The sequence below is a fragment of the Ammodytes marinus genome (assembly GCF_949987685.1).
Source record: "Ammodytes marinus genome assembly, chromosome: 4".
NCBI lineage: Eukaryota > Metazoa > Chordata > Actinopteri > Uranoscopiformes > Ammodytidae > Ammodytes > Ammodytes marinus.
The window spans coordinates 6,974,126-6,999,298 of NC_137233.1; the positions used below are offsets into that span (position 1 = coordinate 6,974,126).

At 39.3% G+C, this 25,173-nt stretch overlaps 1 protein-coding gene across 11 annotated transcripts in view; it reads left to right on the plus strand.

The window, feature by feature from the left end:
- atp2b2 (ATPase plasma membrane Ca2+ transporting 2) overlaps positions 1 to 25,173 on the plus strand; it is a gene marked incomplete at both ends in the record, with an annotated part of 61,800 nt that overhangs the window by 17,791 nt on the left and 18,836 nt on the right. For 2 of the 11 annotated variants that reach the window (XM_080026056.1, XM_080026050.1), the window contains 7 exons: positions 1,810 to 2,007; positions 5,395 to 5,652; positions 7,788 to 7,913; positions 9,247 to 9,372; positions 16,468 to 16,632; positions 18,381 to 18,595; positions 18,984 to 19,226. In XM_080026056.1, coding sequence (XP_079882182.1) covers positions 1,810 to 2,007; positions 5,395 to 5,652; positions 7,788 to 7,913; positions 9,247 to 9,372; positions 16,468 to 16,632; positions 18,381 to 18,595; positions 18,984 to 19,226 — 1,331 coding nt within the window. Of the gene's footprint in view, positions 1 to 1,809; positions 2,017 to 5,394; positions 5,653 to 7,787; positions 7,914 to 9,246; positions 9,373 to 9,595; positions 9,629 to 11,256; positions 11,350 to 13,960; positions 14,003 to 16,467; positions 16,633 to 18,380; positions 18,596 to 18,983; positions 19,227 to 25,173 lie in introns of all 11 variants that reach the window. The other 9 variants (XM_080026048.1, XM_080026052.1, XM_080026051.1 and 6 more) reach the window with 9 other exon arrangements.

Sequence of the window (25,173 nt, forward strand, 5' to 3'; positions counted from 1 at the left end):
GCTCTGTATTTTTTTAAAAGCCTCCATTTTCTCTCATTTTTACAATACCGAAACATTTGTTTAACTTATATTCTATATGTATATGCTGATCAGTCCACAGTACATATTCTGCAGATGTTAATAATTCACATCACAGTCAAACACATTCACATATGAAACAGTGTCATGCAGCAGTGATGTTATCAGTGCCACTTCTGGGAGACCCAGTGACGCACCATGCATGACATAATGCTGTGGTAATGTCTGGGGTTGTGAGGGAGAGAGACAGAGAGAGAGAGAGAAATGGGGAATACACACTGTGCTTTGTGTGTGCGCTCTGCAACCAGATTCTCGCACCACTGTACATTGAAAAGCAGCCAAATATATACCAATACTATTAAAAATATGATTAAAAATATTTTAATCTTGAAATTTGGGCCATACATTTGCATTGTTGTAAGTACAATTATTGCTACCTCCATATCTCTGTGAAGGTTTGATGTAGATAGTTTCCAGTTCACAGCAGTTTTACACACCAGTGCAGAGTCCTGGTGTAGCTGTAAACATTTTAAAATGGATTCCTCTCAGGCAATTTGAATCTGCATTCTGACAATTTAGATTGTGTTAAATGTTTAATGGCTACACTATAAACATAATCTGTGATAATCAACATTATTTGGAGCTTTTAATACTAATAATCAAATTTAATTTATAAATATGACTTCATTGAATTATGAATAATTAAGACAAAATAGACTACATTTTGAAATTCCTTTGTTAAGATTTTGAGAGCAGGATAAAGATACTGGATCAGCCCCAGCATGAGAACCATATGCCCAACCTTGAATATTCCATATTCAACAATGCGTGGACTATAACGCACAGTTCAGTCTCTGGTGTTTCCTGAATGAGTTAGGGTTATTATGTGTTTTCATTAAGTACAAAGGTACTTCTCTGTTTGTGGATAATGGGGTTATAGCTTTTTTTGTTATGTTAAGCACTTTTTTCATAACTGTTTTTAGTATGAAAAGTGCTATATAGATAAAGTTTGATTTGACATGCTCAGAACATAATGTTTTTTGATTCTAAATCATCCAAACGTAAAACTTACATGACTCATCTTTTAATGAAATATTTGAAAAACAGACAATGCTTCTCTTCTGTGGAATTGGTCTTTGGATTATGAAGTTTAACTGTTGCTCCTGTGAAAGCACTACATCTGATTGTATCTTTAATTTATGAGCTAGTGTATAAGGATCATTTTCTGGAAAGTATTCTACAAGTAAATTGTGCCTTAAGCCAATAGAAAAGTTCTTCAGATAAGAGAGCCAAAGATATTCATGTACAATAGTTCATGGTGTATGAGGAGGTGGATGAGGTTAGAGCACAAGTGTCTTCATCTCCCGAGCAGAATTATGTAAGATATGCAGTGCTGTGGCCCACTATGACTCAAACTGGTAATTACAGATGGTTTGTGTGTGGAGTGAATGTGAGGATTGAGAATAAGAAAGGCAGGAAGTAAAGTTACTAAAAAAACGATTGTTTACAGTACAAAACTGACTGTAGATCATTGCTGTTACCAATTAAAACTGTAGTGTCACCCACAGTTTTCAGCTGTGCATTTAAAAGCTTTTTTAAATACATTTTTTAACATGCATCAATAAAGCGGATTGTGGTTTGTAACTGTAATGTTGACTTTTATATACAATATGGAACTCAGTGTCAGTTAAGACTTTCCCAAACACACGGTTGATCATTGTACAGTGTTGTAATTTACAATCAATGAATCTCCCTAAATTCTCCTTCTCTTTCCGTGTCTTCCTCTCTCAGGACTTGCTGGTGCCACAACTGACCTGGACAAAAGAAAAGAAATATTTGGTAAAAACTTGATACCTCCAAAGAAGCCAAAAACCTTCCTGCAGCTGGTATGGGAGGCCCTGCAAGATGTCACCCTCATCATCCTGGAGCTGGCTGCCCTGATCTCCCTGGGGCTCTCCTTCTACCACCCTCCTGGAGAGGGCGGCGGCGGTGGAGAGTGTGAGTGATACAGCTCTTGAGACATTTCTTCCTCTGAATCTGCTCTCGTCATTTATTTCGAGATCTTTAGACATCTGCCAACATTTGACTATAAAGACTCCAAGCGTAGCACACACACACACACACACACACACACACACACACACACACACACACACACACACTCACACACACACACACACACACACACACACACTTATTTTGAACCGTTATCTCTGGTATCATCACTATTGCTGTGGACAGCAAAGGGTTATAATTGCATTGGCCCACTGACCATCACTTTATCTGACATAACTGACACTCGCTGACACACTGAAACCTATACGCATGCACTCATACTTTTAATTAGTGAGGCGGGTCACAAACTAAGTGAGACCTGCCTCATGGGATCAAGGGAGCCATTGTACATTGGCATATTTTGTATGTGTGTGCGTGTGTGTTTGTGTGCGTGTGTGTGTGTATATTATGAACGTGTTAAATGTGCGCATAAAAGATACCGGGAAGGTTAATGAAGTGTTGAGTAGTGAAATAACCTCGCCCATACATCAGCCCCGTGGGCCATGAAACAGGAAATGAAGACAGAGACCATAACGAGGTGCTGAGTCAGCCACATCAGTCATTGCTCCCAGTATTATCACCATTATGGAATGCAGTTACCCTGCCAAAGGGACTAGTCATCACTTTAAGGGGTTTAAAAAGGTAGAAAAACCATAGAAAGAAGAAATAGTTGCCATGTCTTACTTGCATGGACAGTTAATCAAATCATTTTTGAGTAAATTCATTTTTTAGTTGGTTGGTTAATATTAGGAGAGAATTAACGACTGAGTAAATAAACGATTTACTCAGCCAACCAAATAGTTTGGCTGTAAAAGGTATGGGTTAATTAGGAATTTTATTTTCAATTATAATCAGTACTTTTCCTTTCATAGTTAGCTTCTTTGAGCCACATCGCTCAGAAGTGAAGCAAATAAGTGCCAAAGGAATCATTGTGCTTATAACGGCCTCCATCTGCAGATATATAATTAAGCTTTACAACTTAAGGCATAAAAGGAGCCAATATCCAAATTTCTTCTCATATTTGAATGATATGAATACATATGATTGTATGGCACTTTAAACGAATGCAACCTCAGTGTCATAAGCTTATGAATTGAACTGAATATGACCAGCACAGCTATTCAGAAAGATATGAATTCATATCACTTTAAATCACCCTCTTCAGAAAAACACAGAAAGGATAGTTATGTATGTTACAAGGGCGAGACAGACAACAGTCCATAGGGATATAAGGATATTTTCAGAGATTTTTAGTTGCACTGTTCAGACTAAATAAAATCAATCTGGATATGACAAAAATCCGATTTGGGCTGGCAGCGTGAAGAAGGCCTTAGAGTGGCATTCAGAAACAAGAGCCCAACTTAAATGTATTGTTTGAGACCCATAAAAAAATTCAAGAGTAAAAGAAAAGAGTAACAATGATATATGGCATGATATCTAACAGCTGACTGTACTGTCTTGGGAAACCCTTAACATAAATGTGACATAATGACAGGGAACCTAACTGGAAGTCATTAGCAATAATGAGTATGCATGTTTAAATACAAAAAAGTTCATTTTAACTGTAGACGAAAAATATCAATCAAATACCCATACAATTGGATCTAATAGAATATGTATGAACTGTAGAAGATTTCATTATAGTAAATATCACAGTAGCTATATACAAACAAGCACACAAATCACCCACTTCTGGTTTACTGTTTTGGTTATTAATATGTCAAAAAAAAGCTAAACAGTCCAGAAATAGAATGTGGTGGGAAGACTTCATTCTCATTTACATATGAAACAGCCTGGCTGCGGCTGAATGAGGAGGCTCTTAATTGCAGGTGTATCAAAACCTCAATAAGCAAGTAAACAAAACCCTGAAATATACTAAGAAAAATACTATAAGTATACATACAAACTGGTTGAGTACTGTCCAAAAAACATTTGTTACACTGCCTTTGAAACGTTCAGACATTTATATATCCATCTACTGTATGTCCCATTATTTAAAGTGTCTCACTTGGATACATTATTTACATTTTTTTTTGTGCTTTTACTTAGCTTGGATGTCGGGCTGCATTTATTTGTACTTCAGCACCATGGAGAGCTCCACATTTCCAAATCATTGCTTGTGTCTTTCTGTGCGAGAGACAAGAGCACAGTTTGGGAATACATATGCTTTAACAAGTCAGAAACTAAGAACTGTACAATCAGAACCATGTACAGCTACTACACTGCACGACTCTCTACTCTACTGTATGTCCATGCTGAAATCGTCCCATTACATGTTTATGCTGTTTCACTCTTGTATAGTGCCTTATATAATATTGGTTATTAATAAATGGATGGTAATACATTTTATTTTTTTATTTTTTTGACAATTGCTTCAATCGAGTCTGGATATATGGCTGCTTAATCTTGAAGGAAGTACATTAGTTCTAACTAACTAAAACCTGTATATGTAATGCATATAATGCGGGATCTCCGGGCTGTTAGTGTTTTATAGTCCAAAAGAAACCATCCAACCAAGCAATTTTAAAGTCAGCTAGCCAGGAATGTAGGGCTACCAGAGTATTAAATGAAGCAGCAAGAGGATGACTGGGAATAGGCCTGGTTTCATCCCTAAATAGAACACAATCTGTGAGTGCACAGCCAGTGGACTGCAGGGCATTCATTCGAAATGGAGCAAATGAATGAAGATGCGAGGAGAAGAGAATTCTCTGAAGGTCACTTCGGTCTGAGTTCATTTCATTTCATAGTTGTCTATTAGACTGCAAACATTTTACATTAGCAGAGAAGTAGCTCATATGTTTGGTTGCTTATTTAGGGTCCTCGTTAGCTTACGATTACATCAGCTATTCTGCCTGAGGTCCTTACGACAATAGCACAATGCAATAATTAATATACATCATACACATTACAATACACTGTAAACAAGACAAAATAAGACATAGGACATTTTAAGACAAAGACTAAACTATTCTTCTAATACAAAATTCTTACTCATAATTCTGACAAAAATATAGACATAAACACCACATAGAGCTGTCTCTATTTATATATACAAACACAAACACACACACACACACACACACACACACACACACACACACTCACTCACTCACTCACACACAAACTAAGCCATCTTCGTCCACAGCTTTTCAGCTTTTGTTATGAAGTGTTCATACTGTACATGAGCAGGAAACATTTATATTCAGTGTGTACATTTCTGTTGTAAGAGCACGCTATTCTTTGTGCTTGTAAAATGAATACAAACTTGTAACAGCTATTTAATTGTTTCCTCTTCCTCTTGTCACTGTCACCACACCGTAGCCTGTGGCGCGGCGGCAGGTGGGGTAGAGGACGAAGGCGAGGCGGACGCCGGCTGGATCGAGGGCGCAGCTATCCTGTTGTCCGTGGTGTGTGTTGTGCTGGTGACGGCCTTCAACGATTGGTCCAAGGAAAAACAGTTCCGAGGATTGCAAAGCCGCATTGAGCAGGAGCAGAAATTCCAGGTGGTCCGCGGTAGCCAGGTCATACAGCTGCCCGTGGCTGACATAGTGGTGGGGGATATCGCACAGATCAAATACGGTAGGTGTGAGAAATAGTTCATGTATTTAATATCTTTGGTGCAAATGTGTACAGTGTTTCCCCTAGAATTTTTTTTAGGCCCGGTGGTAAGAGCTGATAAAGAGTATGCATGCCGCGTGCGTACCAAATTTCTAGAAGAAATTGACCAAAACGAACCCCATTTGGGATGAGCCTCTTTTGACAGCCTGTTAAAAATTAGGGCATAGGGTTATGCTTTCACATTCAGTACGTTTGTACATGTGGTGTTTCTCACAGGATTTTTAGATCCTGCTGGGTGAGAATGGACCTTCTAGGGGGGTCTGGGGGCATGCCCCTGCAGAAGAAACCTTATCCTTTTTAAAGTTAAATGCATCAATCTGGTGCACTTTGAGAGGCGGAATCTGATTAATTCTGTGCTCTGTAAACAACATATGCCCTGCCTATAACTATTTTCTGTAATAATTTGGAGACACAAGCCACGTAAACTATTGAAGAAAAACACATGGATTTCAATAAAAAAACAATAAACACTAAGATCTAATATAGACAGGTCCTGTTTAGACTCATTTCTGGAATAATCTGAATCACCTCACCTTGAAGCTAGCCTATTGAAAAATGTTCTTTATTTTTTTTTAATGCAAATAGCCTTGTTGAAAATAAATGAATTAACATAGGCTACACATCATGATTAGCCTATCAACATGTGTGCTACATAAGGCAAATTCCCTATTCCGACCATTATATTTCATCTAGCCTATTTCTCAATTTAAAACATACAAATAAAGTAGCATTGAAAATACAAAAACATAAAGCTTGTAGGCCTACAATAGCCTGCTGTTTTCAAGATAACTTGACAGTTAAAACAATAAATAAATTAATATGTCCCTTGAAAATAAATGAATGCTTTTCTGAGAATGTCAAAGGCAGTAGCAGTGTGGCACTTCGGTAAACTTACTGAAACGAGTGCATGCCGTTTTTTTCAGCGCTGTCTCAGCTGTTGATACAGATTGGTTGTGTTGCCACGGCGACGTAGCGATTTTAACTTTCTAAACTTTGCGCAGCACTTTTTCCTGTTCAACGTCCCTGTTACTGAGTCCTTAGTATCTCCATAGAGCAGGCGCTGGTTTTATTTTCGCCACTAGTTCAACGTTTGCTTGCTAGTCATGCTCCTGCTCATTGTCTTCCGTGTTTTAACAAGTGCGCACCCGCACCGAATACACACGCGCATCGCGCCGCGCTCAGACACACATACACACACGCAGACACACAGATCAGCTGATGGGATGATCAAACGAGAGGTTGTAAAGACAGGCGCACACGAGGGGTAGACCGACAGTGCCGCGCAGACGCTCGCATATTATTATTACGGAATCAATGAAAAATTGATAATAATTTTTTTTTTTTTTTTTTTTTTTTTTTTAAAGTTAGGCTGCTGTTGGCCTGGCGGGGGGTCCCGTTGGCCTGGCGGCCCCGCCAGGCCTGTACAATGGTAGGGGAAACACTGTGTGTAGTTGACAGAGCTTTGAAATGGAAAACTTGGAGGAGAGAAGGCTCAAGCATGAACTGCAAGATGCATCCAGCATCACAACCTCTCTCCCTCTATGCTATGTACACATACCGTTGCCCCAAAACACAGGCACATATTCACAATATTTTTTTTTTTTTCGTTTTAGCTTTATCTTTTTCAAGGTTAAAAAGTGTAAATGGCACTTTTGTGCAAGGTATTCTGTCATGCTAACTCTCTGTTGGTTGGACGTGCCCACTGGCTTCTCCGATGTTCTGTGTGCAATGATTTTCACGGTACAGTAGCTAACAAATCCATTTCCACCTGATTTCCAGCGAGAGATTAAAGTTATGAAGTCCACCTTCAACAATTCAAAAAACAGTTAAACTGCAGTATGTTAATTTTGAGGAATAAAATGGCTTCAGACCAGAGAAACATGCTACCATAATCTCCCCATTGCCATCTTTTACCAAGAATACACTAGAGTGCTCACAATCTCTTCTGCCTTACTTTAGCGTGGGCCCATGTTAAGCTCTAATGAATCTATTCATTTATACAATTATAAAATGTTTGTTGTGTAAGGCAATATCAAACAATTCCATACATTTAAATAGATCCACTGTTGATAGAAACTCCATTTCCGTTGTCCCAGGTGATCTGCTTCCTGCTGATGGAGTGTTGATCCAGGGAAATGACTTGAAGATTGACGAGTCCTCACTGACAGGAGAGTCCGACCACGTCAGGAAGGCTGCGGACAAGGACCCAATGCTGTTGTCTGGTATGTTACAAGCTTGTGGATGTGGTGTATACTGCATTTCAATTTCAAAGTTACTTTTTCCTGTGTGTGATGTTTTGTAAACGGATGAGGGGATTTAAGTATGAGACTGTCAACATGGACCTTCTTTATAAAAATACTTGCTGTTTTCTTTTCCATCTTTATAAATTAGAAAGCATTAATGAATCTCTCAAAAAAAAGCCCACAATTCAATTTCTAGCATTTTCATGCAGTGGGCAAATATGTTATCGTGGACCAAAACTTGAGAAAATAAACGTGTTGGTTTGGTTGGTTTGTTACACCTACTAGCCAAATCTCACAACGTTTACTTCCATCCACTGTCTTCATATGAATAACAAAAATAGAAATTCATAATCATAACTTTTTATTATCACCTGAGTCGCTCAGAACCATATAATGTTGAGGGCCAACGCAAAAGCTTCAGGGAAATTTTGTATGTTGTTTTTTCGTATTTTGATGTGCCTGCCAATTCCTATAAGGCTTAGAATTGGTCCGCCCTGCTGCTTAAAGAGTATATATATTGTGAAAATCAAATGAATTATAAATTGCAGTCGTGGTATTCCCTCAGACAGATGAACAAAAAGTTGTAAATAAACCCTTCTTTATTAGTTTTGCGGCAGAGACTCTCAAAGAGAATTTGCCATTTTGAAGAATATCACTGTTTACAGAAATGTCTCTCTTGGCTTGTCTTCGCTAACGAAGATTTATGAAGGGTCCTGCATACTGGGACTGCAGGCTCGTTGGTTGGTGAGACCGATCCGGGACAGGCAAGTCTGCCCACAGAGCCTGCTGGTTAGGGTCTGGTCTATGTCTAAGTTTTGGGTTTCTCGGACCTTCCTCTTCCTACCTTGCTCTTATTGACAGTGTAGAGACAGAGTTGAAATGGGGCAGAGAGGGGAGTGACATGCAGAGAACGACCACTGGCTGGAATCGAACACGGGTCCGCTGCTGGCCGAGGCCCATGGGGGGGATGCCCCACCAACTGAGCCAAGGACGCCCCCTTTATAGCGTTTCTTAAGGGCCACTACGGCCCGGTGCCAAGAGGAAAGCTCTCAGTACAGCACGATCTTGGGCAGGCGGTGGTCTTCAATTCTGGAGACATGTCCTGCCCATCGTAGTTGTGTTTCTTACAAGCATCAGTGCTGCTTACCTCCCTCTCTTTCAGGACTGTAGTGTTGGTGAGGAAGTCACTCCAGTGGATGTTAAAGATGGAGCAGAGTCATATATTTTTATATATATTTGTATAGCATAACCTGAGAATATATCTAATCCAGCTGTAATATCTCAGTATAACACTCTGTTGCCCTTTGTTCAGGGACCCATGTGATGGAGGGGTCAGGGCGCATGGTGGTTACTGCTATCGGAGTCAACTCTCAGACTGGAATCATCTTCACCCTGCTGGGGGCCGGTACAGAGGAAGAGGAGAAGAAAGAAAAGAAAGGTTAGATCATTTTATCATCCAATAATCTGTTTCTGTTAACATGATATGTAAGATTTTCTGCAGTTGTTTCAGGAGTACAGAGGTTTTTTTTTTTCAGTGTTGCTCAGCAACGTACCCTCGAAAAAGTATTTTTTTTTTTCATGCTGAGCTGCAATATCCAGGTTCTGTGGGTTCAGGTGCATTATTGTCCTTACTCTCTTATCCTTGCCAATTCACCTTGAAGGAGGGGCAGTGGAAGACGGACTCCAGAACACAGGTAAAGTATCGCCTTTCTCTGACCCCCTGGGAGTGACCCCCCTAATGATCATCAATGAACCACCGTTACTCCTCAACCCTTTCCTGTAGCCAAACACCCTTGCCCTGAATGAATTCCTCACAACCACGCATCTTTTTGAGCGTTGAAAGATGACACATTTCACGATGCATAATCCTCTGCCCTTTTAACCTTGTAACACTGCACTCAGGCGACTAACGGGCTAGCATTCAACGTCTGCCCCGCTTCACAGACGTATTGAATGCCTGTCAGACTCATCTCATTTCTGTATTACAGAACAATGACATGAGAGCGACAGCCTTGCAGGTCTATAGCACACGTACTAGCAGTAGAGAGTAAAGTAGCATTGTCACATGATTTAAGGTAACAATAAAACATGTCATCCCCTGTGGATAACACTTAGTTCCACTGTTTTGAACACTAGCAAATATGATATGTGTTCAAGTTTTGACCTGTAATTGTAGTACTTCCAACAGTATGCTTTTGATATGAATTTTCCTAGGTTTATTTTATCTGATCAGATTGATCAAACCATGAAAAATAATCACAGGTGTGGGATCAATTTACAACAAAATGTACAGTGTAACACATAATATGGGCCTTGGGAAGCAGTCATTGATCTATCTCAATTCTATTTTACACTGTCTGAAAAAGCCTTTATGGTCCTTGATCATCCTTAATTCAAAGCTAAAGATTTAGAGCGCTGCTGGTTGAATTTTTTATGACCATACATCATACTCCCAAATCTACGCCTGTGACTCATTGAAGGTTCACATTATCCAAATTTAAACATCTTTTAACAACAATAAATAAAAGACAGCAACACCACCAAATACAAACAAGTAAACACTCACATAGTGCTATTAAAGAGGCCAATTACTGTCTCATACATTTATACTAGTAAAGTTTATACGCTCCGTCACTTCACTGGTTGGCACGTGTGTTTTCCCCTTGCTTGCCCCTTTTTCCCTTTGTTTACTTTGCAGGAGAGTTTAATTTCTGATTGGCTATGCAACACCTTTTAGCATATTTGTTTTTAAATGCTCTTCTTTTGTGATGCTAAACAATATTACACGAATAACATGGTTTACATTAACTTCATATTGCAACAATTTAACAAAATCAAAGACCACGGAAAAAAAAGTGCAGGATATGTAATACATCTTATCCTAATGTTACATAATCCATATGATTTACTATACAAGCAAGATTCTACATAGTATATTCGTTATATTAAAAAAATCTGTGTAAAATCTACATTAGGTTTTGTCTTTTTCGTTATTCTGGTTTCACATTATCTTGTATTTTCATATATTTTATGTTCAGATTTTGTTTCATGTTCGTCCACGTTACATTACATTGATATGATAAGATCGCTTTGCTATCAAATTCGTGATTTCATACATACATTAAAAAATAATTAACTATTTTGATCCACACTGATCACAACACTGGACTTACACAGTCTATATATGCTGTATCTCTTAAATGTGCTATAACCATGTTATTTCTGTTCATTGTCTTGTGTATGCACATGTGTGTGTGGGTGTGTGTGGGCGCGTGCGTGTGTTTTTCGTTCATCATGTTCGGCCTTCATTGTTACTGGCTAGACTGCTCCCATCCCCCTATCCACCCCATCGCAACTATAGCCACGGATGGGGCTGCAGGCTTAAATGCCCCTGGCAGTGCCAGCCTAATTAATGGTAGGTTGACCAAACCTCTGATCTCTGACCTCTTTCTGTTGTGACTTTTGACTCCTCCTACCATCCCCATTGTCCCGCTGCCTCCTATCATTGGGTGCTCATCCCCTGCACTGCTATACTCTTTCTTCCATTTATGTCAGACCCTTTTGTGTCCATTTTGTCAATGCATGTCTTCCATAGTTGTAGAAATTAGGCTATTGGATATATTTAATGGTATTTATGCTATCTTTGGTCTTGCGATGTTTTTTTAACGTATATACACTACATTGCTCTTTGAAAAATGTGAACTGATTTGGGATTATTTACTTTTTTGGGGTTTCAACTTTAAATGAAAACTAAATCATATAAAACTCATTAGGTCCGTGATATGCTAAGAACTTAGAAGTAGTGAAAACCATTCGAGTATTTATATTCATTCAAGAAAAAGATTTGTGAAGGAAAGCAAGGATAACGTTTGTGAAGTCTTGCAACGCTTGAAGTTGGATGTCTTCAAAAGGAAAGTCTGACATTTTGGGAAATACACTTATTCCCTTACTTGCTGAGAGTCAAATAAGAAGATTAATATCGCTGCCCCCGGCAGTATAAATAGCTTAACACATAAACCCCACAAAGTGTCAGTGTACGGTTTAAGTAGAACGCACTAGATATGATGTGTTAAGTAGTGAGCTTTAAAAGTGATGGTAGGCGGATTTGTCGCTGTTGGACCGAGCCATGCTGGCTATTTATTCTGTCTTTATGCTAAGCTAACCAGCTGCTATTTACCATATATTTACCATACATAGACTTCAAAACCATAACAATAAGTAAATAAATGCATCTGCTAAATGTAGAAATATTCTTTTAAATTGTGCTGTTGGGCTATTATATTTTTTGGCTGTGTAATACATCTTTTTTGCTATATTTATTTATATTCATGAGAGTAGACCAGATACTTGCTGAGGTATGGTGGCAAAATGCTACTGTAGGCCTATCTCCTTAAGTCGGTTGCCCTCTGAGATCAAATCCTCCATTTATTTGTTAGTTTATCAAAATGAAAGAGATTAACTTCATTCATTGTCGTACTGGGTTCTCTTATCTTTTGTCTCCCTTGGAGAGCAGCCACAAAATGTTTCTACTCAGGGCAGGAGGGGCCCGATTTGCACTGTAATGATGACCTTGTGCTGTCCTGGGCTGGTACAGGGCAATTTGTCATCTTCAGCTTTATTGTGACTCCAGGGAACTGGCTAATGTGGAAGTGGAGGTGAAATGGGACGGTTATTTTCCATAGACATGCTTAGAATTCTGAGAGAATCTGGTCCTGGGTGCAATCTGAGTTCTGATTTCTTTTTGTGATATTTGCATGCAAGTCATCGAGAGACTGATTTCTGAAGTTCTATTCTGCCTTCCAATGAGACAAATAGTGCATATCTCTTTAATTATAGCCTTGGGTAGATAATGGGATCAACGCTCCAGTGCATGACAAATGCTTTCTTAATTATAATATTTTGTTTTCTAAACATTGTGTGTACATTTGGTTTGAAAGCACAGGACTCTTGTTTATCTTGAAACGCTTTACGTTCTATCAGTTTGCAAAATTACATATTCAGTATCGGTTCTTCTGAGAACGCTCTAAGCAGTTTAATTAAAATACCAGCAAGTTAACAATGTTGTTTGATTGTTACGCACGTATGTATATTAATCCGCACCTTGTGTAAGCAGACAACATAAGCATATTAAATACTAAATGTAGCCTCCCTGAACTTAGATTTCGATTTCCCTCCAGTTGTTCTTATGTAACTTCACCGTGTGGGAGGCTTTTCCTATAGGCTCTCTTTCTCTCTCTCTCTCTCTCTCTCTCTCTCTCTCTCTCTCTCTCTCTCTCTCTCTCTCTCTCTCTCTCTCTCTCTCTCTCTCTGTATTGTTCACATCTCCACACTGCTTCCCTGTGTGTGATCTTGCATGTGTTTTTCTGAATGTTCTTCTTATGCATGCTATCTCTTGTGTTGTGTGTCTCTGTGTGTGTGTGTGTGTGTGTGTGTGTGTGTGTGTGTGTGTGTGTTTTACTCTCCGCCACTGTCAGTGTTCAGTGTAATACTGTATCTGATCTATGTCTTAATATCTCATTTTATACCCTGGCAATTTGACTCTGATAATGTGCGGAATCACCTATCACCTATGAGTGTGCAGACAGTGTGCAGCTTATTTTTGAAGTGCAGTATTTTACTATGTCACACACGATATATTATAATGTCAAAATATCTTTGTTTCAGTATGACCCAGTAAGCATTTCCAATTGTCGATTATTTGCTAATGCAATACAATTTAGTATTTTTAAACCTATAACTCTCCTCTGCACACTACAGAATACTGTATTGCTGTTATTGACGTAAACTCTCAATTAAATATTGTTTTAATAGCTCCTTGCCAGTAGCCGTAGCTTCTACCCACATTACATCACTTACATACCACAAGCCTTTGTATGTAATTGTCAGGAAGACGTTGTATTAAAAGTCATTTTCCTATCTCCCTGTGTGACTTTGGTTCCCACTTTGTATGTTGTCTCTGTGATACTCTGTTGACTTGTGTTCCTTGGTTATTTTTGTCGTTATTGTCTTGTATGTCTCCATCATAGGTAAAATGCAAGATGGCAATATGGAGAGCAACCAGATTAAAGGTAACCAAACCATATCTTTCCCTCTCTCTCTCTCTTCCCCCCCCTCTCACTCCTTTTTCTTCATCTTTTTCCTTCAATGGTGTGGTGTAATCTCTGGGTCAAATGTAAAAAATCCTCCATCCCCCTGCTTTGAATTGATCTCAGCCTTCTTTAAAAATCTGCACACTTTGCTGCTGATGTAATGTGCAGGGCTAATTCAGTGTAGAGTTCAAGGGCATTTGATAAACTGAGACAAAGAGAGAAGAAGCGTTTGGCCCAGGTTTTACCCGCAGCCATGTTAGGGTAGAACATGTCGCCTCTTCACTCTGTCTGTCACTGTCACCGATGTGTTGTCCCTGGTCTGTTGTGTTGTTGTTCTTGTTGTGTTGTTGACGGAAACCTGTCCCTCAACTACTGTATCTATCTCACACATGCCTGGTCTTTTTCCACCATAAACACACACAACAAACCATAAAGCCCTCAGTACCCTTTCCCAAGTTATTTACAAAACCTTGCTTTATAACACATACAGTATTTTCTGAGGATCAAAGGGACACTGGCGGTTTTGAGGGTATTACCACAGTAACGCCCATGCTGCAAAGTAATGAATTATGCTCAAGGAAAAAGACAAATGATGACGTGTTGTTTCTGATAAACAAACAAACATTTGATTGTGATAATGTTGTAAATAATTTAAAATGTAAAAAAAGTTTTTTTCATTTCAGAAGCTGTTTGCAACAAATGTTTGGTATTCTATCTCCTGACGAAAGAAAAATTTTTCATTAAGGATACTTTTTCTTTAGATAAAGTAATTGATTAATTAATTATTCCTTTAGTACCAGGCACTTGATACATCAATAGACCAATGTCCTTTTTTAGTTTATTCAACAACATCAAAAAGTCTACCAGTCTATCCACTAGTCTTAGCATTCATGCCCTAAAACTGTAAACAGTTGGAATAAGGGGCACAAGCTGAAAAAGTCAAAGTGCCCAAAGCAAATGGGCTAATGAAGACGTGTTTTAACATGGTATAAAGATTTTGGTTGAGTTCAGAGTTACTAAGTCAATTAACACAATGCAACTTCCAGGAGACAGACTTTTGTCCTGATATTGGTTGTTTACTGCGTGCAGTTGGATACAAACAATTTCTGTATTTCTGTACAATACACAACGAGACAGCGTTACAACATTAAAAGGTTTTTCGTGAGCATCTAACACATGAGAGAGAGGTGGAGAGAGTTGGAGACAGCATTATTTAATTGGGGGTTGTTATTTTGTTAGCAAACTGTTGAACAGTTTCTACATTATAAAGTAGATAACATATAAACTAAGTTAATTAATTAGGTAACATACATAGATCGCCGTGTATTTCAGCAAAGGAATTGGATTCTGACTGATGAAAGTTTTATTCAACTTTATTTTTCTTGTGCAATACAATTAAAGTCATGACAAATGCCTTTAAGTGTATATAGCACAGCAGCATACTGTTATTGTGTTTAGTGTGTTCCAGCCTCCTCTCCCTGAGATGTTTTAGTATGATTTCATTTGTATAAAAGGGAAAACATTTTGGGACTTTCAATTATTTGCTTCTTTCCTTTGATTATACAGTAAGAGAAGAGCCTCCAACAACAACAATGCCTTTTTTTTCCTCATCCAGTTCTGTTATCATATTATTGCCATTATTATCTGCTTTGTATTCCAGTATGGTATTAAGTTGATTATAAAGCACTTATTTTACCTATGCATCTATACATCATGGTACAGTATATGCAGTATCAGTCAAGGGATAGAGGCTAAATATATTTATGGCTTGCTTTTGAAATTTGAATTCTCTACACTCTCAATGTCATATGAATCAGGTCTCTTTCCTGGTTCTTCGTATTTTTTTTTTTTTTTGTGAAGCACAGTGAACCTGCCTTGTTTGTGTGGAATGTGATACAATATTATAAATGCGTTTTCCTTTTCTGTGTTCAGTACATTCGTAGCAGGCTCCTGAGTAATCTGTGAACATGACTTTGACCTTGGATGTGAGACCACTGAATTATGCATAACTCACTTTAATTATGTGTTTGTGATGGGAAAAAATAGCATTAATTATAAGAAACAATGGTCTCCCTATACTAGAACAGAAAAGGAAGACTTATATTGGCATTCATTTTTAGTTTTCATAATGTACACCGAAACAAGGCTCAAAGCGTCTTTGATTTACAATGAAGACAATGAAGGGACAAACATACACAATCCTTACTATGATATGTCAAATCTTTATGCATACCGTTTGTTCCCATCTTGTCATGGGACTTCATATGATTTCTTCTTGGTTTCAAATTCAAATCAATTTGTCGGTACTGAATTTCCTCAAGCTCTTGTAACGCCTTGATGTTGGAAGCCTGGCACAGCTGTTCCTCATTTCTCCCTTATATTAGTCTAATCTACATTTTTAAAGCTTTACATGTCTGTTTTTTTTTTGTGTGTGGTGTTTACAGTGAAGAAGCAGGACGGAGCCGCCGCCATGGAGATGCAGCCTCTAAAGAGCGCTGAAGGTGGAGAGGGGGATGAGAAAGAAAAGAAGAAGGTGTCAGCTCCAAAGAAGGATAAGTCCGTGCTGCAAGGGAAGCTGACCAAACTGGCTGTCCAGATTGGCAAAGCAGGTACGGCAAATTGCACACGGACAGGTTCCATCACTCAGTCAGGCAGTTATATCAGGGACAAGAAGGCGTTGAACCGTCATCCTGTCCAACTAAGCAAGTAGTTGCAATGATAAGACTCACTCCTTGGTTCTATAAAGCAGTAAAAAAAAAGTTAAGAAGAATTAAATGCTAAAGTGTCTGAATTATGGAACTGTCGAAGGGGCCTGTCCACTTTATTTTTTCGAAATAGCCTCACTTCCCTGTAGGGACTGGCTGAATCATGGTTAAGTGGGAACGAGTGCGACATCATTATGCAGATTGTTCACTTTTGCAGTTATACAATTGAAACCATTATCAATCGTTTGCAGTGCCATTTCAAGCAATTTATGGCAATTTAAGGAGATGATGTCTAAAAACCCTGAGTCTCTACCCGTAAGTATTTTTAGTAACAGATGCTCACACATGCCAATGTGCCCACACTGTGGGTGTCTTCACAGCAGCACCGTGGTACGATTACTGTTTAACAAATGAGAGCCATGAATATCACATACATAAAATACTTAATGCAGAAATGCAGGTTTCTGGACAGTTTGGAGAAATTGCAATTCTTAAAGCCAGAATCACAACATCCTCAAAATATTCTTTAATATCTGCTTGACTAGCCAACATACAAGGTTATCTTTGAGGGGTATTTACTGAGTAAAGAATTACTTACTTACACAGTACAAAATTAAGTTACTAGGTACTAGAATCCTTTACAAAAATCGACATTTTTGTGTGCTGCTACATCTACGACTGTTGGCCTTTAACTGATGAAATGAGGACTAATGTCTGAACAATGAAATTCCACGGCTGGATTAGCATACACGCAGCACTGTAAGATCATATGGCCTTTCTGCTGGTCTGTTGGAAAATGTTTGGCTTAATACCCTTCAGAGCCTGTGACCTCTAGCGTGTGTGTGTGTGTGTAAGGCTATTTTTACATTACTGTATCGACCTGACACCAGGTGTGCCTCCTGAGCTTTCTGGGAAGGAATAAAGACCCCAGATATACTTGAAACTTGTATAGTTTACTTGACTGCACTGCACTTTACACCATAGATCTTAATGCAGTGTCAACACAGCCAGGAGAGGTGCCACAGAAATCTACCAGACATCTTTGATGATACCAACTGACTGTCTTCATAACTGAAATATTCAAACCTGTCACAATTTCTTCAACCCAAGCTGACATATCATCATGCCCCCAATAGGATAGAGGCCTTAGAATGGAAGAAAACGTGATACATGGTTATAGTTAGGTTGCATGACCAAACAATCACACAGAAGAGTGACACAGAATACACCTAGCTTACTCCTAATGGAGTCAAATACATATGCAACAAATCCTACTATCATAAGGTTATTATGTTCAGTTTTTAAATCTGTTTTAGAGAGGTTTTGATTCATAATGATCCTTTGTTAAGCTGTTAGTGGTGCTGTCGAATTATATTGTGTTATACAGACAAGGGTTTCTACATTATTTCTCTTCTTGTTTATTGTTTTTCAATGATACTTTGGTTTGTTTACAACCAGATTAATCCTTTGCCGAAGGCGAATTTCCACACAAGGATCAATAAAGTGTCACATTAAGTGGCCCTCCACTGAGACTGTATCTTTTGAATGTTTAACATTCCACCTCTGTTCCCTTTGGCAGTTTGTCTAATGACAAAAAATTAAACGTTGTCATCAGCTTATAACCTTTTGTAATCTTTTTCTCTTTCTTTCAGGTTTACTCATGTCGGCCATCACAGTCATCATCCTGGTCCTGTTCTTTGCGATTGACAACTTTGTGATCCAGAAGCGCCCCTGGATGCCAGAGTGCACTCCCATCTATGTCCAGTACTTTGTCAAGTTCTTCATCATCGGTGTGACTGTTCTGGTGGTGGCCGTGCCGGAGGGGCTGCCGCTGGCTGTCACCATCTCCCTAGCCTACTCTGTCAAGGTGAGGAGGAACAAACAAACCCATTGCATACATTGAGGAACCTTAAGATACTTTGGATGTGTCCTTTTACACAGTGTACAGATTAAGTTGTATGATTATTGAATTTCTAGTCAATTATCTGACCTAAGCTACACAGTGTATCATAAAATATGCTAATAAAATTCAGTTTTGTTGTCTTTTATAGCTTTTATTTTAAGTCAGGGAAATTGTCCAACAATATAATGTGAACATGAGGATCCCTTTTGTATGTGTAGGCATTATAGCAAATGAATTTTAAGCAGTGTGCAAGGGCCAATTCAGACATCCATCCCATAGTAAAAATACAAATAATTAATAAACACTATAATTATAAACACATCCTGTTTATAATGTAATTTCCCACCAACAGAAAATGATGAAAGACAACAACCTGGTGCGTCACCTGGATGCCTGTGAAACGATGGGAAACGCTACAGCCATCTGCTCCGACAAGACCGGCACGCTAACCACCAACCGCATGACGGCTGTTCAGTTTTACTGTGGGGATATGCACTACAAAGAAATCCCGGATCCTAGCGCTCTGTCACCCAAGTCACTGGAATTACTGGTCAATGCCATCTCCATCAACAGCGCCTATACCTCCAAGATACTGGTAAGCAATTTGTAATGGTAGCCTTTGCAGAAGTTATTTAAGAGGTTTTTCCTCTTACATTATATTCAGTATGTAGACTGTATTTATATATGTCTATTGGATGAACATTACTATAACGAAAGTGACATAATTTGACTGTATATAAAAGCATACAAAAAAACAAATACAATTATTCATCTCTTACAAAATGTCGTTCAAATGGAATATAAATCAGGATGCATTCCAATTTTATATAGTGTGCATGGTATGTGACAGTCTCTCTGAACCCCTATCACAATAGTTCAAATATTATATTGTACTTAAGCCTATTTAGTTAAGACTTGGATATCTCGCTGCATAGATTTCAGCTCCCTCTGTGTGACAGTGACACCATATGACGAGAGCAGACCTGAAGCCGTGAGACAGTTCTGCAGCGTTCCTTCCTGGCAAAGCCAGCAGCCTGTGTCCTTGGCTGCTGCTTTAGATTCATAAGGCATTCACTCAACTTGTCACCTTCACAACGGTTCTTTAATTTTATTTTCCTTATCCGAAGCTCAGAGTGTAGCTCACTGTAATCGAATCCAATCTTTTGAAGTGCCTGAGATGATCTCTTGTTTACAGCGTAGAAAGATTTTTCTGAGCCAATTAGCCCGGTATGCAATAAGAGATAGATGGATGAATGGATTGATTTAAATATATACACAGACTGAGAAATATATTTTTCTACGTGTTATAATTATAGTTATTACTTCATGCAATAGGTCTTAAACATGATTTCCATAATAATGCATAAGGAAAACATATTCTAAACCCAAAGATTGCCAAGATCAGGTTGTCCTCAGTCTGCTAGAGCAACATGCCTAATTCAAAATGTTCCTGGCATATCCAGGCATACTCACCTACACAAACAAACACACACACAAACACACACACACACACGCACACACACACACACACACACACACACACACACACACACACACACACACAACCACTGAAGCCTGCCTTTTGTGTCACCATCCTTGTAAACCCCTGTAGAGTCTATTCCTTGGCAGACCAACTGTCAAAAGCCCTCATGGAACTTGCGTGAGGAAGGAGCAGATCCCACAGATTTCACTTCATACCCTTCAAGGCACCATCACCGTCTTGGTGTAATTGTAGTCTCGGTCACTGGGCTTTCCAAGAAGGAGCGTTGTGTCTACTCTATTTTTAACTCTAGTTTCCTTGAAACACGGGAAAGACTTCAGTAATGCAGTTATATATCTGTGCATAAAAACAACATGTCTAAATGGAAGACAGCTTGGTTGTTCCATGACCATTGCAAGTTAAGCTATGAAAAGAAAACAAGAACAGGGCATGGGATATTTTAAGTATTTAGCTTTGTTGTTGGTTTTTCCTCAGTTTCCCTTCTCCCTCAGCATTTCTACACCGTATACAGTATGCTGCTTTAACATGATTCTGTCTCTTGTGAAAAAGCTGCAGGAATGCATTGTAGTGTATTACATCAGACTATTGTTCCTCCATATAGCTGCTTAGCTCGACGGAATTAAGCATGGGCATAGTTCGGCTTAGACTTGGTGGATTAAATGGCACATTGGTCTGTTTTATGATCTCTTCATTCATAAAGAGGTTACCTCATGCTCCAAAGTAGAAAGTTAACTTGGCAAACTCTAAATGAGATAGGCTTTTACATTCCTGTACTGTTTGTTACCTATACAAAGTGTGTACTCTAGCAGTGGATTTTTCCAACCACTAATGCCACCCAACTGACTACATCGCGTTCATACATCAGTTCATCCATGCCATGCCATGCATGCATAAAAACACATTACATACATGAATAAACTTAGTACGGAACACAACATCTAATGAATTAATAAAATATAGTACAGTTCATGTACACGTAAATGTTTTTATTTACAGAGAATTCTTATTAGAATGCAGGAGAGGAACAAGGTGTAAACACGACGGAGAAGGACAGCGGTAATTAAGGAATGAATTAAACTCAGAAAGCAGGATGCGAAAAAGGAAAAATTCCCAGGAATATTTAGCACATATTTAGCACAGCCCTCATTCCCTTCCCCAGCCACCCACCCCCTCAGCGCCACTCCAGCCCCGCAGTATGCTGGCTGCTGTGTTCTTATATAAGAAGCCAATCCTATGGGATGCCAGGACAGCTATGGAAGTCTTTGATGATCACCACACAAAAAAGCACAAAGGCAAAGAGACAAGCCTTTGATACTCATATCAGACCCACTACTGCCTTGCTGGCTTCATAGTACAGCCAGAAGTGTAGCTCTTCTTCTTACGTCAGCACATACGGACTATAAAGTGAAGACGCCTTTTCCTCGAGGGAGAGAGATTCACTCAAATGAACCAAATGAAATCCATGCAGTAACCGCACACTCATTCTATTCGTGCACATTTTCACACACACTCAGTGTCCACGTGCACATGTACCCTTGTGCATATTTCCTTAAGAGAATGCATGCACCCATACATACAAATAAGCACACAAGTCCATTCTAAATCACCATATTGCCTCAGATGTCGTTGCGGAGATGTGAAACATGCCACATAGCAATCTGTGAACAGCATTCAGTGACGTCAAGTCAATAAACTGACTTCATTTCAAAGGTACATGCATCATCGCCAGCGGCAAGAGCTTTGTAGCAAACAGTCGCCCCAATCAAAGTAGCTTTACTTATGTTCTGGCTCTTTCAACTTTTACTTTACATTCTCAGTTGTTTCTCTATGTATATCTGTGACATGTAAACACATTATATATCAGAAGGCTGTGTAGATGCAAATATACACTATTCACACATTAGGAATACTCACACTGTAGGAATGTGTTTTTAGGATGACTGCACGGGAGCCTAGTCTCTATGTTGCTTCAAGCACCTGCTTGGGTCATTATTGCGGTCATGAGCAAGAGAGGTACACACACACACACACACACACACCTACTCACAGATGGCTTAAATTGTGCGGGACACAATAGGTGCTTGTGGAAAGGGGAAGAACAGTAATTTTTGCTTCATTTTAAGTAGGATAACACTTAAGTTGTCACTCAAAAAATGATTCACGTATAGTTAGTTATTAAAATCAACGTCCTCATTTTTGTTCAGTAGTGAGTGGTGAGGTCTTGATATATATTGGGCTTTGGCTCACAAGGCTTTTGTCATCTGGACGTTGCTCGCTAATTTGCAGAACATGAAGGGGAGATGAGAATGTGTTTGGCTTGAAGCTCCCCAGTTTCCCCACGGAATAGTTTTGGACACGGAGGAAGGAGAAAAATAATCAGTGTAGAATTCAGAGACAGAGACATCTTCTACAGAATGATCCCCCTATATTCTCCTCTCTTGTTCGTTCTTTCTGCGTTCAGCACTTGCATACAGGCCTGACAGTGTTGCTGAGATGGCAGTGAGAGAGAAATCGTGGTCACATTAAAATGACAATGCTTTGATGTTTCAGAGGCACAAAGCCTTAATGGGTTTCCCTGCGTCTTCCTCACACATGACGTGCGAGGTGTCATGCTTTCAGTAACATTTTTTCAGTTGCAATTTTTTCTAGATAAGTGTCAATTAAATACACAAAAGATTTTTTTGGGGAGGAGGGGGGAATGTTAATTTGCAAAGGAAAATGGCAGTTGTATTGTGTATGTGCATTATTATATAACTAAAAAATAATAAGGCAAATAACCTTCTGTTAATGTTGATGAAAACGTGAATTGATTGTTGGATTCGGTTTTGGTTGAGACAGCGCAAGACATAATGAGGATTGGAAATTAAGGAAATAAATGGTCGGAGATGGAAGCTAGAAGCGAATGATGTAAAGCACGTGGAGAGAAGGAGAGGGAATGGATGGAAGAAGCAGCGGATAAGAGGAACCACACAAGCGTGACAAGTGTCCTCATCATGGCCTGGTGTATAGGGCTGTATGATGGGCCTGCAGCATGCCTCCAGGCCATAGCCCAGTTAGCTGCTACGGTCATGTGAAGAGCTAGAATACATCAACTCCTACATGCAAAGACGGAAACGAGAGGGAAGGCGCAGGCAGAAAGGGGGACGGGGGCGCCTTGTAAGGGGACTGGGGAGCTGATTGTGAGCAAGGGGAGTCGGTTATCTATAGGGTAAGAAAGGAGGATGGCTACAGAAAGCAGGTTGCATCACCATGGATTCCTCACATCTCTTTCAACAGTCATTTGAGTTACTTCCTTCAGGCAACCGTTTCTATGACTGAAAAAATTGCTTCCAAAAACTATTTCATTCCCACTGCAATATGCACTTTTAACAAGTCCAAATAGACACCAATTTTTAACGCAGCTTTGCTTTACTTAGTGCTTATGTTGTTTTTAGCCACAAACTGATGGCAACTTTCCGTCCCTATGTGATAGACCATAACATATTTGGAATTGAATTGAATTGAATTGAATTGAAGGGAATGAGAGAAGGAACTGACAGGATGGAAGGAGTAAAATCATACAGAAAGAGAAAGACAGAGGAGTGAAAGGTTGGGGCTGTGAAGAAAACCGAAGAGAGAGGCAAGTAACAGGAGGGCTGGATTAAGGAGAGCCCCAGGTGCAATAGGAAGTGAAGTTGCCAGCGCTCCCCCTGGCATATGTCCTTGCCTGCGGGAACACCCAAGGACCAGGGTGAGGGCAGCTGGTCCTTAGCCACGTCCAGCCCGGGACGTGCCAACCATAGCATCGCCATGCCAACGCGGGCGATAGAATGCCAGAAACTGCCCTTCTGCGTCTAAAAGTCCATGTCAAATGAAACCTCTATGGAATCTCTTGCTGTCTCGTTTATTATCTGGTCATTCATTTATCTTTTTCAGGCCTTGTTTTGTATTTACTGAAGCCATTGGTCTCTATAAAGTGGCAGGAGTTGTGCTGCTGGTCAAGTTGTGTTTATAATTCCAAAGGGAGGGAAACTGTATAGTAAACAAATCAAATTAAATCTGTCTTCAGATTGAGCTGCTGAAATACTGCTTCCTAATAATAATAGAATTGGTCATTTACATTTAGTTGGTCGGTCTGTTTGTTTCTGTTGCTCGGAAACGACTCGCCCCAAGCATTTAACAGACAGTGCAGATGAGACCATTTGTTTCCATCCCATCATTAGCCAATGACAGGCAACCTCTTCCTGATGTAATCATTGGTCATTAGGAAAAGGCATTCATTCTGTTATTTACCGCAAACTCAGTATAAAGTATTTATGCTCCTGTCTGTGACTGTGAGACACACAGCTGAACATTTACCAGACATGTCCAATTACTAGGTGAATATGGGCCAGTGGTCTGATTGGGTTTTAATGATTAATGAGATTTTAGCTGACTCTCTCTGTAACCCTCTCTCAGCTGGAAACCTCTGGCTCGTAGCAGCAGCTGCAGCTAAAGGGACAAATATGACTGAGCCTCAATGAATCAATATACATTTTTCATTTTCTTTTCTCGAGAAATTGTGGTTTCAAAGTATTGAGCTGCTTGATCAAATATTGAAAAGCAGACACATCACTCACTACACAGATAGTTTGAGCTTTGCCCATAGAGAAGTTGCCCATATTCAGCCACATTCACGCACAGTCCACAGCTCGCGGGTCGTTCTACGGTATTTGCTTCATTTAATGTAGGATTTCTTAAACCAAAACTAATTAACACATAGAAAAGTAAAACCTTGACACCACACCATTAATACGAATCAACACATGTCCATACATACATCTATTGCATGTTTGGACAGAAATAAAAGCAATAGATGTCCCTTGTACAGTTGAATTATAATTTTTTTAATTAAGCCATTAAAAAATAAATGCCAACATTACTTAAAAGGCTGCAGTTTCGGTAATATTTTAATACTTCATGGAGATATAATATACGTCAGTCACCTGCCTCAACACAGTTTATTGGCATTCTCTATCAAAACCTCGGTAACATGTGGCTAAGAGCATTAGATAGAGAACGT